This window comes from Alligator sinensis, unplaced genomic scaffold (genome assembly GCF_000455745.1).
Source record: "Alligator sinensis unplaced genomic scaffold, ASM45574v1 scaffold85_1, whole genome shotgun sequence".
NCBI classification, from domain to species: domain Eukaryota; kingdom Metazoa; phylum Chordata; order Crocodylia; family Alligatoridae; genus Alligator; species Alligator sinensis.
The window spans coordinates 2,756,019-2,769,755 of record NW_005841891.1 but is presented as its reverse complement, the minus strand read 5'-3'; the positions used below and the strand labels follow the sequence as shown (position 1 = coordinate 2,769,755).

General features: G+C 40.8%; 1 protein-coding gene across 3 annotated transcripts in view; it reads right to left on the bottom strand.

The window, feature by feature from the left end:
- ASPG (asparaginase) overlaps positions 1-13,737 on the bottom strand; it is a 109,509-nt gene that overhangs the window by 35,016 nt on the left and 60,756 nt on the right. For all 3 annotated transcript variants that reach the window (XM_025197212.1, XM_025197214.1, XM_025197213.1), the window contains 2 exons: positions 11,835-11,918; positions 10,282-10,408 (listed from right to left, as the gene is read on the bottom strand). In XM_025197212.1, the coding sequence (XP_025052997.1) occupies positions 10,282-10,408; positions 11,835-11,918 (211 nt within the window). The remainder of the gene's footprint in view (positions 1-10,281; positions 10,409-11,834; positions 11,919-13,737) is intronic.

Here is a 13,737-nt window from a genome sequence, read left to right as displayed (position 1 = left end):
ACAGCAATTTGCATATAGTACCCATACACTTAGTTTATCCAGAACTGATGCATGCTACCTTTTTATAAAACTGCTGCATGTTTTAGCACAGGTACCCCACAAACATACTTCTGAGAAGCACTTTGGCACCTATTTATATGCAGTACAAACTTTTTTTTAATATATCTTGTTCAAAGCCAAATCAGTTACAAATTCAATTGGGCAAAGCCCAATAGTCAAGTTCCAAAATTTAACTGAGCAGAGCTCAATAGCTCAAAGTTCGTGTGTCTCTATTACCATGCAAGTATCCTCTTCCCAGACCCATCGGTCTGGAACTTCAGTTACTCACAAAATCCAGGTAGGCATGCTACATGCAAGCCCCAACCTGGAGACCTTGGGGGTCAGATGCCCCCACTATGCATGATATTAGTCCAAACCCAAAGGCTCATGATTTACCACATACAGGTTTCCCTCGCTTTATGTGGGTTCTGTATGTGTGAATTTGCGCTTATGTGATGACCCTTTTTATACCAAGAATTCATTATATGCAAGGTAAATTCACTCTTATGCAATGGGTGTGGTGAAAGCCTGCAGTCAGATGCTTTGTGTGGTGCACTGTAGGAGTGACAATCACCAAAATATAGTCTCCTGTGTGGATCTGTGCTCCTCGCTCGTTGTGTGCAACACGTGTTTCTGTAGTTGCCATCCCCATTATGATAGTGCCCTGTGTTTGTGTGTACTGTCTGCAGTTGGTAAGTACCAAAATTGTTTTGTAAAAGTGGTAGAAATGGGTCTGGGGGTTAGTACAGTCGAGATCTTGGAACGTATCCCTATTTGTTACATTGTAAAGTGGGTTCCTTTTATGCGAATTTGAGTCATGTGCCATTTTCCAGGAATATATGTACAGCATAAAGCGAGGGAAACCTGTAGTTCTTTGCACTGGGTCCCACCAGAGTCAACAGTATTTCAAGCCATGATGACGCCACAGCTCAGCACTGCTCTGTATGTGTGTGCATTCTAGATAACCCCCTCCCCAGCAAAGATCCATGTACTAATTAGATCCCGTTCATGACTAGAACCAGGTAGTCTCATGAGAAATCCTGAGATGCTCCAAATATTTATACACAGCTGAGGCACAGGGCAACCTGGTCTGCTTCCACCTTATGGAGGGCAGGGCCATACTAATCACACGTGACAGCTGAGAGAGGGGTCCACAGACAGCTTCTGGGTCAACTGTTTGGGGCCCTGTTTTGTGATGTTTGCCATACATTTAAGGCCAATGAAGAAACAGGAATAATTAGAAATGGGGAAGAAAAAAGAAGGCACAGTTCAGCTATGGAAGTGAAGAGGAAGTCAAAGTGTATGCAATGTAATGGCTCACCATGACTTAAGTTGGTAGTGAGGGGGACTGTGCTTAATGGACATTATCATATGTTTTATTCAAATGGTCCACCCTACAGCATATCAATGTAGCAATCACTTCTTGGCATTTTGGCTTAGATCAAGTGTAGTGTATTGTATTTTCTGTAACCTAGTTGCGTTCCCTTCCTCACCCCCATCCCTCTAATGTTAGTCCCTCGCTCAGGCAATTTGTATTTCCCTACTGGCTTTGTCATCTTTTGGGATTCACAATCCTAAACATCTACTAATAAAATTCAACTTGTTCTAACCCAGCAGGAGAAATACTGTGATCATCAGGCCAAGATCACCTTGAATGGTGTTGTGTAGTTTAGGGTCGAGACCTGTCTAATGCACTATGGACAGGTCCCCTCCGTCCCTCCCGCAAGAATCTGCTATAGCCTCCTAATGGAAAGAACTCAGCTAATGTGCTTTATTTTTATGGAGATGGGGGATTTGTCCCTAATTTGCTTCTTTGGCATTTTGGCTAAGGGAAAGCAAGATTCAGGGGCATCTGAACTCCGAGGGCTCCAGACTTGGGGCCTGCACATAGGATGCACGCTTGCCAGTGGTAGTGCCACACAGATCTGAATGACTGAGTTCTGCTCAGCCTATAGAATTCAGAACTGATTTGGCTAATTTGGTCTGAGACACAAAATTAAAAATGTAGCAATTTTGGCACCCAGGGCTAGATGCCAGAGCTGGCTCTGGTCTTCCCAGTGCTGGCCTGGTATTGCAGTACCTCCAGGCCTGGTACCAGTTCCCTCCAGAGGGAACACCCGTTCATTTTTAAGGGGCCACACCTAAAATTAAAAAGGTTCCCATAAGCATGTTTGCCCAATGCGGGCCATGTATTTTATAGCCATACTCAGTATTGGCTGCACTTAATCACCTTCATAGTTGGTTTCCATTGCTGAGTAAACGCTGTTTTTGGCAGCAGTTTAATGCTACACAGTGTATTGAGGGGGGTTTCCTTGTATGCAATTCTAGGACAAGGGGCTTCTCCCCCCATGCAAATTAGAAGGAAAAACACCTTGTCTTGTATTCAAGTAAATATGGCAATACTGCTTTTTCACACCAGTAGGACAGCAGAGATTTAGCTGACCTCCAGACACTAAACATTAAAATGGTTCTTGTACATGCCTAAATGCTATGTAGTTATATGCTTAATGCATTACAGTTACTAACTACACAATTTGTAGGAATAAAAAAATAAAAGTCTGTGACATTGCAGACCAGAAAAGCAGACTTCCAGAAAAAGACTCAATCAGCCATGAGATTAGTGACTTCTGGGCAACTGCAGTGAAGAAAAGAGAGTACTCAAAGCTATAGAGCAGAACATCTGTCTTGCTCTATACCTAGAAGCAATATTTGAAACAGTTAAAGGAAAAAAAAAACCTGCCTAGTTACATGCTACCGCTCTGCTGCTTTGTGCCAATTCTTATTGTCTTTGTTTCAGAAACTGACAGCTCTAACTCCTTTCCTCACAATGCTATGCCAAGTATAGGAAGCTTAACTCTTGCAGAAAGGCCAGGGGGTGGGGAGGTGCCACAGATTAAAGTAAAATTAACAGCAGAAGGACAGAAAACACTAAATATATATGCGAAACTGCTCAATGTTAATCAAGTCTTAGATGCGCAAGTTAATCGTATCTATATGCTCAGTCACGTCTGTGCAAGTGCTTTACAGAATCTTAGGAGAGTAGCTTTTTTTTTTAAACCAGGGCATGTTTGATTTCCTACGTACATTTGGGTTTGAAAGAAACAAGTAACCCCTTCTGCAATAAGCACCTATGTGAAAGTTGTCGGCATTCATCTCCTCACAAAAAGCTTTTCTCTGGGACAGTGCCCAGACAATGCAGTGCATGCAGTCAGCTCTGCATAAATACTATCTGCGCTCCGGGTCTCTCAAAGCTCGATTCCATTCCAGCAAGTCTAGTCAAGAGGAAGAGTTATTGATGCAAAGTTATCAGTGGGGGAAGGAAGATATGATAGCTAAGAACTGGAGAAGAGGGCAGGGTCTTCAGGACAGAAGCAGCATAAATCATTCTCACGTAGGCCAGTAAGCTGTCCTCTCGCAAGCATGCATTGAGGATGTTTTTTCAAGTCTGGTTCACAGGTGAGAAGAGAGGAAGGAGTGGTGGTTTTTGTAAGAAGCACCCACATAACAATAGTTCCAATTTTTAAAAGCAGCCTCACCTATCCTCAGCAGCCATTACTACCAAAGGGACTTTTTAATCTTCTTTTCCTCTATTCACAGTCAAAAAAAGTTGACTTTGCCAATACTTCCTTGAGAATTTACCAAACTTAGCTTAAAAAATATCAGCATACTTTTTTTTCTTTAAAGAAACTGGGAAGATAAACTGTGATCATTTATCTTGGCATGAATCAAAAATAAGATATTGCCAAGATTAGATGATTAAGAACAGAGATAATCAGGATGCCTCTGGTGTTTCTTAAAGCTTCTAAGTGTTTTCTGAAGTATACATTATTGAATAATGCTCTGTGTTTACAATCCATGAACAAGATGCATACAAGAAAGTAACATACCCCCAAAGAGATGTCGGTTTTAGACCAAATTAAAAGAGCCCAGACATCTGTCCAAAAATCAGCATTATTATGTAGGTCAAGATTCTTGTCAATCCACCCTTTTTACTGCTGATCATAAGTGCAGAGATCAGAATAATATGGTTATCTCTACAAATGCTAGTTTTCCATCTTTCGGTTAATACTATTCTATGCTTTGATCTAGGTTCCAAACCAGAGCTTCATTTGTTCTCAAAGAGGAAAAAAAAAGGCATAAATCCCAAGTTTCCATCCATTCTGACTCAGGCAGAATGCCATGCAAAGGTGAAAAACTCATTCAGTAACTTCTTTGAATCCTTTTTGTCGCCAAAAACAGCACTCAAAGAATGGAGAAAGCATGAGTAAGGTTTATGTCCTGTCATTCTGCCAGATGACAAGCCTTCTACGTAGCTATAGCATCACCTCGGGATGTGACTCAACCGATGGAGACAGTTTTAAGAAGTGCCAATATAAAAGTAGTATATATTTCAAAGTATATCCACACAGGTGAAAGCATGAGAAAATTCTAGCTTTCTGGGTTCAGAAAACTTTACAAAATCCTATGATAAAATGACTAATTAGCAAAGTTACTGAGCTTCAACACATCAGAACAGGTAACAAGCAACCTGTTCTGACTTGGATGGGTTGTGCTTGCAAAAAGGTTTTACTCCTCTGCATTATGGAAATATGATACAAAACTTATTTTGTAAGAACAATGATCAACAAGCTACTGGTCTTGCCAAGGACAAGGCAAGCCTTTAAAGAGGATGTACACCATTAAAAACAATATTTAAAAATGAGGCAGTTATAGTTGTGTCCTGAATGTCCAAAATGACCTGTGGTAAAAATACAGATAAGCTAAAATGTGTGCGATACAAGTACTATACATTTAAGAGCTTAACATTTTTCAAAACTGGTTGCTCAAAATTAAAGACTAAAAACAGAACCACGTTTTCAAAAGATGCCAGGCAGTTGCAACCGTTTTAGACTTTAAAAGGTATCGTGATTTTTAAAAGGGCATGTAATCAGAGGGACTGACAAATGCTTAGCTCCTTAGAAAAATCTGGCCATGCTTTCAGGTGTTTAATTTTAAACATTCACGTTTGAAAGCAGCTCATCTGCCTTTGTACATAGGTATATGCTGAAGTCTTTGTTCGGTTTGGGGCCCAAACAATCTGGCTAGCTGATGTTCCACTGCTTAACCTGTCCGACTACAACCCAGGCAGCGGTATTGCAGTTACTATGCAGTTCAATTTAACTGCGAAGAAATGGTTTATTTTGCCATTTGTAGACTTTTAGGTAAGGTACAGACCTTCAAAATGCCCAAGGCAGAATCAATCTAAGTTACATGGTTTTCTGTAAGTGGTGTAGTTTAGACTGGCAGCAAATAGAAAACACGTTCACCCTTTGGTGGGGGGCGCAAATCCTAGACCACATTCCACCATTTTTAAACCAGTCTGTGTTCACCGAACTTCTGTTCTGTTACAGGTATAGATCAGTTTCCAACCACATATACTGGTAAAAGTGTAATGTTTGTACCAGATCTTAACTTGGTGCTTTATATCACTGAGGATCCTGTTTGTTAAAGGGAACGTTTAGAATTACTGAACAAAAAGCATCAAGAATCTCTCTGATTTCAATTCACAGGTGCTAGAAGCTCTCTAAGCTTCATCTAGTCTTTACTGACTTTGGTAGAAAGAGACAAAACTACACATCAGAACGAGGTTAAAGAAATCAGACTAATTCAAGCATGGTTTTAAAAGCAACAAATTTTTGTTAAGCAATATATATATGACACAATGCAGGTTTAAACTTATTTATTACAAGAGTACAGAAACAGAGACACCTCCCTAAGGAGTGGTGACTGAACTCAAAGTTATGAAATCAAACGAGAAATACAGCTTTTAATGATTGCTAGGCTCCACATACACAGCACCACTTTCTTCTCATCCTTCTCTGAAAAACTACAGGCAAGTCATACCATTATATAAACTACCCCAGCTTTCATTAACATTCAGGGCAAGAGCCAAGGGGTGGGGAGCCTCGACCAGCCTATGGATGGAAGTTCTTAAAGCAGGCAAACAAGATAAAAACACAGCCCCCTTTTTGGCAACATTTCATTATAAGATAACTGATACACGCCTCTTGAAATGACACCATTCCCTCTAAATATTCATTACAAGAATAAACATGCCTGTATTTACAAGAAGTGAAGAAAAAAACCCCAAAAGACACACACCTCAATATGCAGTGTTGGCACTTGCCTTGATGCATCTTGATAACAAAAATAACATGACTTGGGTTTTTACTATGAATAAACAGAATTGCCAAGCAAGACAGTGTAACCAGGATGGTGTTGACAAGCCTCATCATCAGTGGCGTTATCGAGGAAAATGGGGCCAAGAACCTGTCCCCTCAGGTTTTTGTATTGTACCTATTTGCACAGCCCATGCACTTATGTGCCTTTTTTTCTCTGCAGAAGTCTTAGAATTGTGTTAAGAAACATTCAGACACCCTTAAGCTAACAAACCACATGCCAGATGGGCAAAAACTAGCCATAGTAATGAAATGGATTTTTAGCTTCACACTTCTAGGCAACATGGAAGAAGAAAAGTTCTGAAATATGCAGACCATCTCCCTGGAGTCATGGTCTATACTTGATGACTAAAAAAATAAAAATAAATAAATAGATGGTTTCCCCCTGTTTGATCTTCAGTTTGCCTTTCCTGTTGCAAGTAGGTCTTTTTAGATCAATCTACACAGACTTCCCCTCCCTTGCGCACATGGACAGCTCTCTGGAATATTCTCGCCACTGTCACCGCCTCCAGTTGGGATCTAGCTCACTGGATCCAAAACACTGAGGAAATCGGCATATACAGACATTATCCATCTCTGGACTGGGATGAAGGAAAGAGGTTGCTAACAAAGCCTCAAAAAGCTTGCAAGAAATCAGCCAGGAGCACACAGGGAGATATGGCTGAAGGAGTCAGAAGTCATCCAGAAGAACTGATCGGTAGGAGCATGTCCCAAAGGGGAAAAAATGGAAAAGAGCACTGATGACTTCCTGTATTCTGTATCCCTCTCTATGCTATGCTGTGTGCATGTCTACATCAGCAAGAGAGTATATAGTAGGGCTGTGCGAAATTTCAGCAGCCATTTCATTTTGGAGGTGTTTCAGGCTCTTTCGGCACCCGAAACACCAAATCTGAATTGAAATGGCTCAGAAACATCTCCAAAATAAAATGAGGCATCCAAAAGGTTTAGGAAAATTCAGCGTTTCAGAGCCAGGCTTGCAGGGAGACAGCTGTACACTGTTGCACTGCCAAGTGACTTGGCTCCGTGGGGAGCAGAGATCCGTGCCGCGGGTCTCCTCGCCACCCTGGATCTCTGCTCCCTGCAGAGCCAGGTTGCACGGCAGGGACCAGCATTTCCCTGCCGCACGACCTGGCTCCGTAGGGAGCAGAGATCCCTATGTGGGTCTCCTCGCTGCCGCTATCCGCCCTATGTCACCGGGGCAGCTCAGGGCGGGCAGCATCAGCAAGGAGACCCCCAGCACGGATCTGTGCTCCCTGCAGAGCCGAGTCACGTGGCAGGAACCAGCAGGCTTGCTCACTGCTCTGCACTGCTTCCCTGCCCCAGGACCCTGCATGACAGGGATCAGAGATCTGCGCGGAGGACTCCTCGCCTGTATGGAGGGCAGTGGCCCTCCTCCTCCCCTGGACGAGCCGCCCACAGCCGCGTCCTGTTCCCCACTGGGGCTCCAAGCCCTACCCAGCTGGGCAGTAGGGCTGTGTAAAGCTTGCAGCCTGTTCAAAACAGATTCAGAGGAGATTCAGCAGAGACAAATCTCCGAAACAGATTCAGACAAAATGAAACAGGACAGTGATCTGAAACACCGAAACAAATCACTGTCTTCTGAAATGGCCAAATCTGAAACTGAATAAAAACACAGCCATTTCGCACAGCCCTAGTATATTGCTAGCACTCTAACCTCCTACTGTATCTTCTCCTCAGTCTCTACACCAATCAGTTGATGCTACTTGGCTGTGGTCCCGTCACATTCCTATACTTCCCATGCCTTTACTCTACTGCTGGAAGGGAATCACCTACCTTCCCAGTCTCTGTTTCTAGCATCCTCCAGCTCAGCATTTTTTGGCAGAACTGGGTTCTTGGAGGAAAAGTTTTCATAAGCTGCTTAATCTCCTTCTGGCATTGGCAAGAGATTGGCTTATAATGCTGAAACAGCAAAATAGATGGACCCAGCTGCAACCAGGAAGTAGTGAACAGTGACAATATATCCAAGTAATTTAAAAAAGTTAGAGAGATGGGTTTGTCTTGTTTATTTTTAAAAGCCCCATGTGGTTCCTTTTCTCCATGACAGCTTCATATGAGGATTCTTGGCATGCACTCAAGGAAGATGACCATGTTTCATACAATTTATTCTAGACAGCATAAAGCTGCACTAGTGTAGCTACTGTCTGTAGGCTGTGAACTATGTTTTTCCAAAATGAAACAATCATTCAATACTGGCACTTCTATCTTGGAAAAACGACACTGTACTAACAGTGCAATCAACTGAAACAGGTAATAACAGGGCACATAATACCATCAGTTTTAAAACTAGAACTCCCCACTCAACTCAATAGGGAGTTCTGCTTAAAAATTAATGGGATAATATGGCCCAAGTAACAGATATTTTATAGTACCAAAATGATCAAGTTAAGTACTCACAAAACAGATCACTCAAGTCCAAGAAAGAATTTATGTTCAGCTTAGTTCTGTTGTTCTTCATTTAGAAAATGAATATTTAGGATCGTCATTATCTAAATTTATGACATTTCAGAGAAAAAAGATCCAAGAGAAAAAGAAAAAAAAAAAGAACAAAAAAGAAATCTTCCCAATGTACAGGAATAATACAAATGAAAGCTTTCTTGGCAACCTAAGACAGAAAATAGCAGCTCCAGCATTCCAGCAAATGTACAAGTAACTTGTTTGCCTGAGTGAATTTTAACGAAATTGTACTAACAGTAAGTATATTCCCTTTACCTACTAGATATTCTAATGATAGCAGATGTACCGTGAGCAGTACCGAGTGTACCTCAGTCCTGAATCAAAACCACCTTTGTATTCCAGTCTTGGAACTATGCAGAACGGCAGTCTTGAAACAGAGTAGAAGGGACCATGATGATACTTGGCTCTGGTCCCGTCACACTCCTATACTTCCCATCTTTATATTTTCCCCCCATAGTGTTTGTTACCATAGTATCTGCAAACACATTAATGGATCTGTCCTTACAACCACCTTCGAAGCTAAGTACAAAGATGCTAACTGACTTCTCAAGACATATATAATGCCCGGGCCAAAGCCATAGAAACAGAATCCAGGCCTGAACCCTGATCTATATTTTATTCTTAACTTATGCAGACATCCTCTAGAGACTAGGCAAAAAAGACCTAACTTGCTTTCACATGCATCTATGAGAAAATCAGCTATAAAAGGAAAGAAGTTAAAAAGTCAGTACATCCACATCACCTCTATTCCCATTTTATATAATTAAAATATTTAATTAATTGGACGTTGTCATGTAGATACATTTCACAGAAATACAGGGCTAGAAGGAAAGTCTAGTCCAACTTCTTGCATGGATGCAGGATCAACTATATCTAGAATGTCCCCAGTAAATATTTGTCTAACCTGCTCAATTTCCAAAAGCTGCTTGAAAGTTAAGATTTATAGCAACCTGTTGGAACCTTAATAGTAAAATGAGGTTCCCCTTCCCCCCCCCCCCCCCCCCCCCAAAAATAAATTATTTTATCCATAACACAAGCTGACTCTATTACCACATCTTTGAGTACTGGTACAGGTATATTCCTGTAGCTTTTTATTATTAACTATTTTTTTAAAAGGTTCACTCATCCCAATTAAATAAAGTATTAAATAAGTCAGGAAGGAAGGACAAGAAAAATGTAAGCTCACCAATATTATCACTGCCCCTTTAAGAGTATTGTAACTAAATCCATTTTTACTTTTATCCTCAGACTAAGCATCATCCCAGAAGTGCTCCCTTTTGAAAATGATGGATCTTTAGAAAATATCTGTAAGTGCAGACCTGCACAAAAGTCTTACCCAAGCTTAAAATCACTGATTTTTTACATCTGTTACAATTAACATTGAGGCACCTTGTACAACACATACAGCAGTGTCAGTATTCACTGCTTTTAAATCACATTCATATGTAAACTGTTTCACTTGTGTAAGCGCTGATACAATATTGAAATAACTCTAGTAAGCTCTTGCATGTGGTACAAATTATAAGGCTTAAACAATGGTGTTGCTTACTTGTAATATCAACCTCAGCATTTGCAAGTGGAGGCAGGTTAGGTGAGCAAAAGGCACTGAAACTCCCCGCGTCTACTTTCGTCACCCTATTTCCCCTGTACAGTTTATGGTAAAAGTACAGGCACACCTGCAAAACAAGTAAAGAAACATGTCTCTGTATAAGCCAGTAATGAAAGAGTCAATAGATAAGTGCTGGAATTGGCCCTTTTTAGAATATTTTCTAAACTTTTAAAGTAACTTAGAGGGTGGTAGGTTTACAATGCTAATACTTTAAAAAAAAAAAAAGTTGACCTGTCTATCATTTACTATGTTATTCCTAAATTCTTAAAGCAAGTTAAATGTTAACTAGTTACCTAATTCCCTCAGGAGAATTACATAACTAGGAGAGAGGGACGGTTTTGTTTTGATTCACTTTAACTGGAAATAGGTGGGTTTGGACAACCAAAGGGTTGTCACAAGTATCTAAAATTTAAAGTCTATTAGGCTTCCTGGTGGCCTAGAGAAAAAAAGGCCAAGATTTTCAAAAGTGACTACTGATTTTGGGTGCCTGATCTGAGATACTCAGCAGGGGCCTAATATGCAGAGGGCAAGTGCTCAGAAGCTTCTGAACATGATCAGGCCCTTAAATATGTTTTTAGATTTTTTTTAACAATAACTAGTAATTGAATTCAAATTATAAGTAACTTTGGAAAATTACAGCCAGTAAGTGTCAGTCTTGCCTATATCACGTTGGCAGCACCAGTAGACAGGCCAAGTTGGAACAAGAGTAGAAACAAAACTCCCCTCACTCCAGGCATGCTACGCACTGTGCAGGTTAGATTTAAAGGCAGATTAGTGATGCAGTGTAGGAGGGCTTCCCCAGCTGCTGCATATGCTGTCCTTTATTAACATAACAGGCATTTCAAGTTTCTAGGGACATCAAAACCTCCCACCTGTTATCAGTAGTAAGTGCACTTCAAAAGTCTCTTTTTTCCATTTGTTACTTTGAGTCCCAAGCTTGATGTGCAAGGGAAAATGCTTTGATTTCCCATCTAGTGCAGCCAGGATTTCACACACCTAACAATCTTTCCAGAATATACAGGCAACCCCTGCTTCACACTCTTAATTGGTTCCTGAAAAACTGAGTGTTAAGTGAAACGAGTGTTAAGTGAAACCGAAAGTATTCGATGACCCAAGATGGCGACTGCAATTGTTTTTGATGACCCAAGATGGTGAGCGCGAGCGTTATAACAAAACTCGCTGAGTGCTAAGTGAAATCAGGTATCAATTTCAAATGAGTGTTATAGTGACATAGTGCCAAGTGAAACAGTTAAGCGGGGGTTGCCTGTATTAGGGGCATATGGATAAAATTAAATCTGGCAAAAGGCTGCATGCAGTGTTGTAGTATCTTGTGGGGAGTCTCTTAACCTTGAAAGAGTTCCTTAAGGGGGAAAGGGGTGGAGAGATTAGAGCACGTGATTTTATAGCTTAACATATATTTGTAAGGGTGTAAACATTTGGTTGCACACAATTCAAAAAAGTAAAACTGCACCAGAAGTGCCACAGACACAGACCTCGGGAATGACAAACTGCCCAGCAATCAGCAGCGCTCCAAGCAGGTTAGTTCGGCCATCATTCCTCAATTCATATATGGGCACCTAAAAAGAAGAGTACGAAATTAAATCCCTTATCTAACAGAAAGGCCAAACAGCAGAGAGAAAGAGAAGCCAGCTTATGCAATACAAATACACATGAATAATTTATGGCACAATCAAGGCAAATCTCCCATAATATGATTTATGGTGAATAAAATTTACTTTTCATCCAAACTCTTTTCGACTGAAGCAGATGGCGGGATTTCTCCCTCTGAATGTAAAACAGATTTTCATAATAGCTATATTTAAAGACACATCTCATTAAAGAAGTTACTGTTCTCTGATCGAGCAACTGCTTTCAGAAGTGAAGCCTAGTCCACTTGTAAAAGCAGAATAGAATAGAAAGCTACATACAGAAAGAACAGAAAGTTAGGTCTTCAGTTCCATCAGGGTTTTTGAGTAGGAGGGGGGAAAGAAGGTACAGAAAATCAGGATAAGCAAGAGCCTCTCTTCACAGAGAACCACCCAAAATGGCATCAATTCCTAGAACTTTCCTAGCAGGATGAAAGAGTTAAACAGGCAAATTCCCACCAATAGAACAAGATAAGATGAAACACTGAGATCCGCTAAGTTAAGGAATGCCAACTTCCAGGGCTTTTTAGATTGTCTCCTGGTTAAGAAGGTCACCCCCAGACCTGAGCTCATTTCAACAATGAAGAAGTTAAAAGATCCCTTGCTCTGCTGCTGGGTCACGTGCTAGGTCGGCATCCAAACAATAGGACATGAGAAATAGTAAAATCCTGAATATTTTTTATGGTGTCTGCACACTTTAGGGAGAGCGACCTGGATTCTGTTCCTTCCTGGGCAGCATTGGCCTTCTTTACTAAGTTCCAAATGCCAACTAATTACATAAGGGTACCAGGAGTGCACGTCAGTGCTAGACCGGGAGGTGAGTTTCATTATCCCCATTTACAGCAGGGGAAGCTGATGCCCAGCAAAGTAAAGTACCTTGTCAAAGATCATTCAGTAGACTAGTAGCAGAGCCAAGAATAGAAGTCAGGTCTTTCAAGACCCAGATCAGCACACCAGCTACTAAATTTCTATGGTCTTTCCAATACAAAGGCAGGGTAGATTCATACCTTATAGGCTAACTAAATCAGAAATATATGGCATAAGCTTTCGTAAGCAGAGGGCTTACATCATCTGATGTTTCATCACAGCTAACACACTCCCATATGAATATATCAAAAGCAATGGGGTTATCAAATAACTACATTATGATTCTGCTTAGAGGCCAACCGGGCTGGGACATACCTTACGTGTTAGATGCTGTACAACCATAAGTAAGATGAGAGCTCCTAAACCACAGAGCTCACCCGCTAAGAGGCAAGTAGTAACAGGTGAGTTGGTAAAAGAGAGTAACAAATTATATGTGCATAATTCCTAGCCAACCAGGAGCAGTAATCATTATTCACTGTCTGCCAGCCACTGTGTCATTATGAGCATAATGACCTGAACCTCTATCACTAGGAATAATGTTTGTTTTTAGGGCTAGCATTAAAACTACATAAATAATCAATTAGTATTCTGTACTACATAAAGCTTAATTGCAAGTAAGAAGTTACTAAGAGATAAAAGGTGAAATGTCACAGTGTCATTTTTCAAGTAACTTTTGTGACTAGTGCTGCACTTTAAATTTCAAAATAAAGAAACTAGCCTGCTAAAACAACACATCCAATGGTGCAAACATACAATACAGTCACTTTGCAGTAGGTCCAATCCATAGGTAAATGAATTTAAATCATTTCACCCAGCAGGGTAGGGATGTGTCTAGGCACCCAGAGCAAAGTGGAAGCAGCAACTTCTGGACCAGCACAACTGC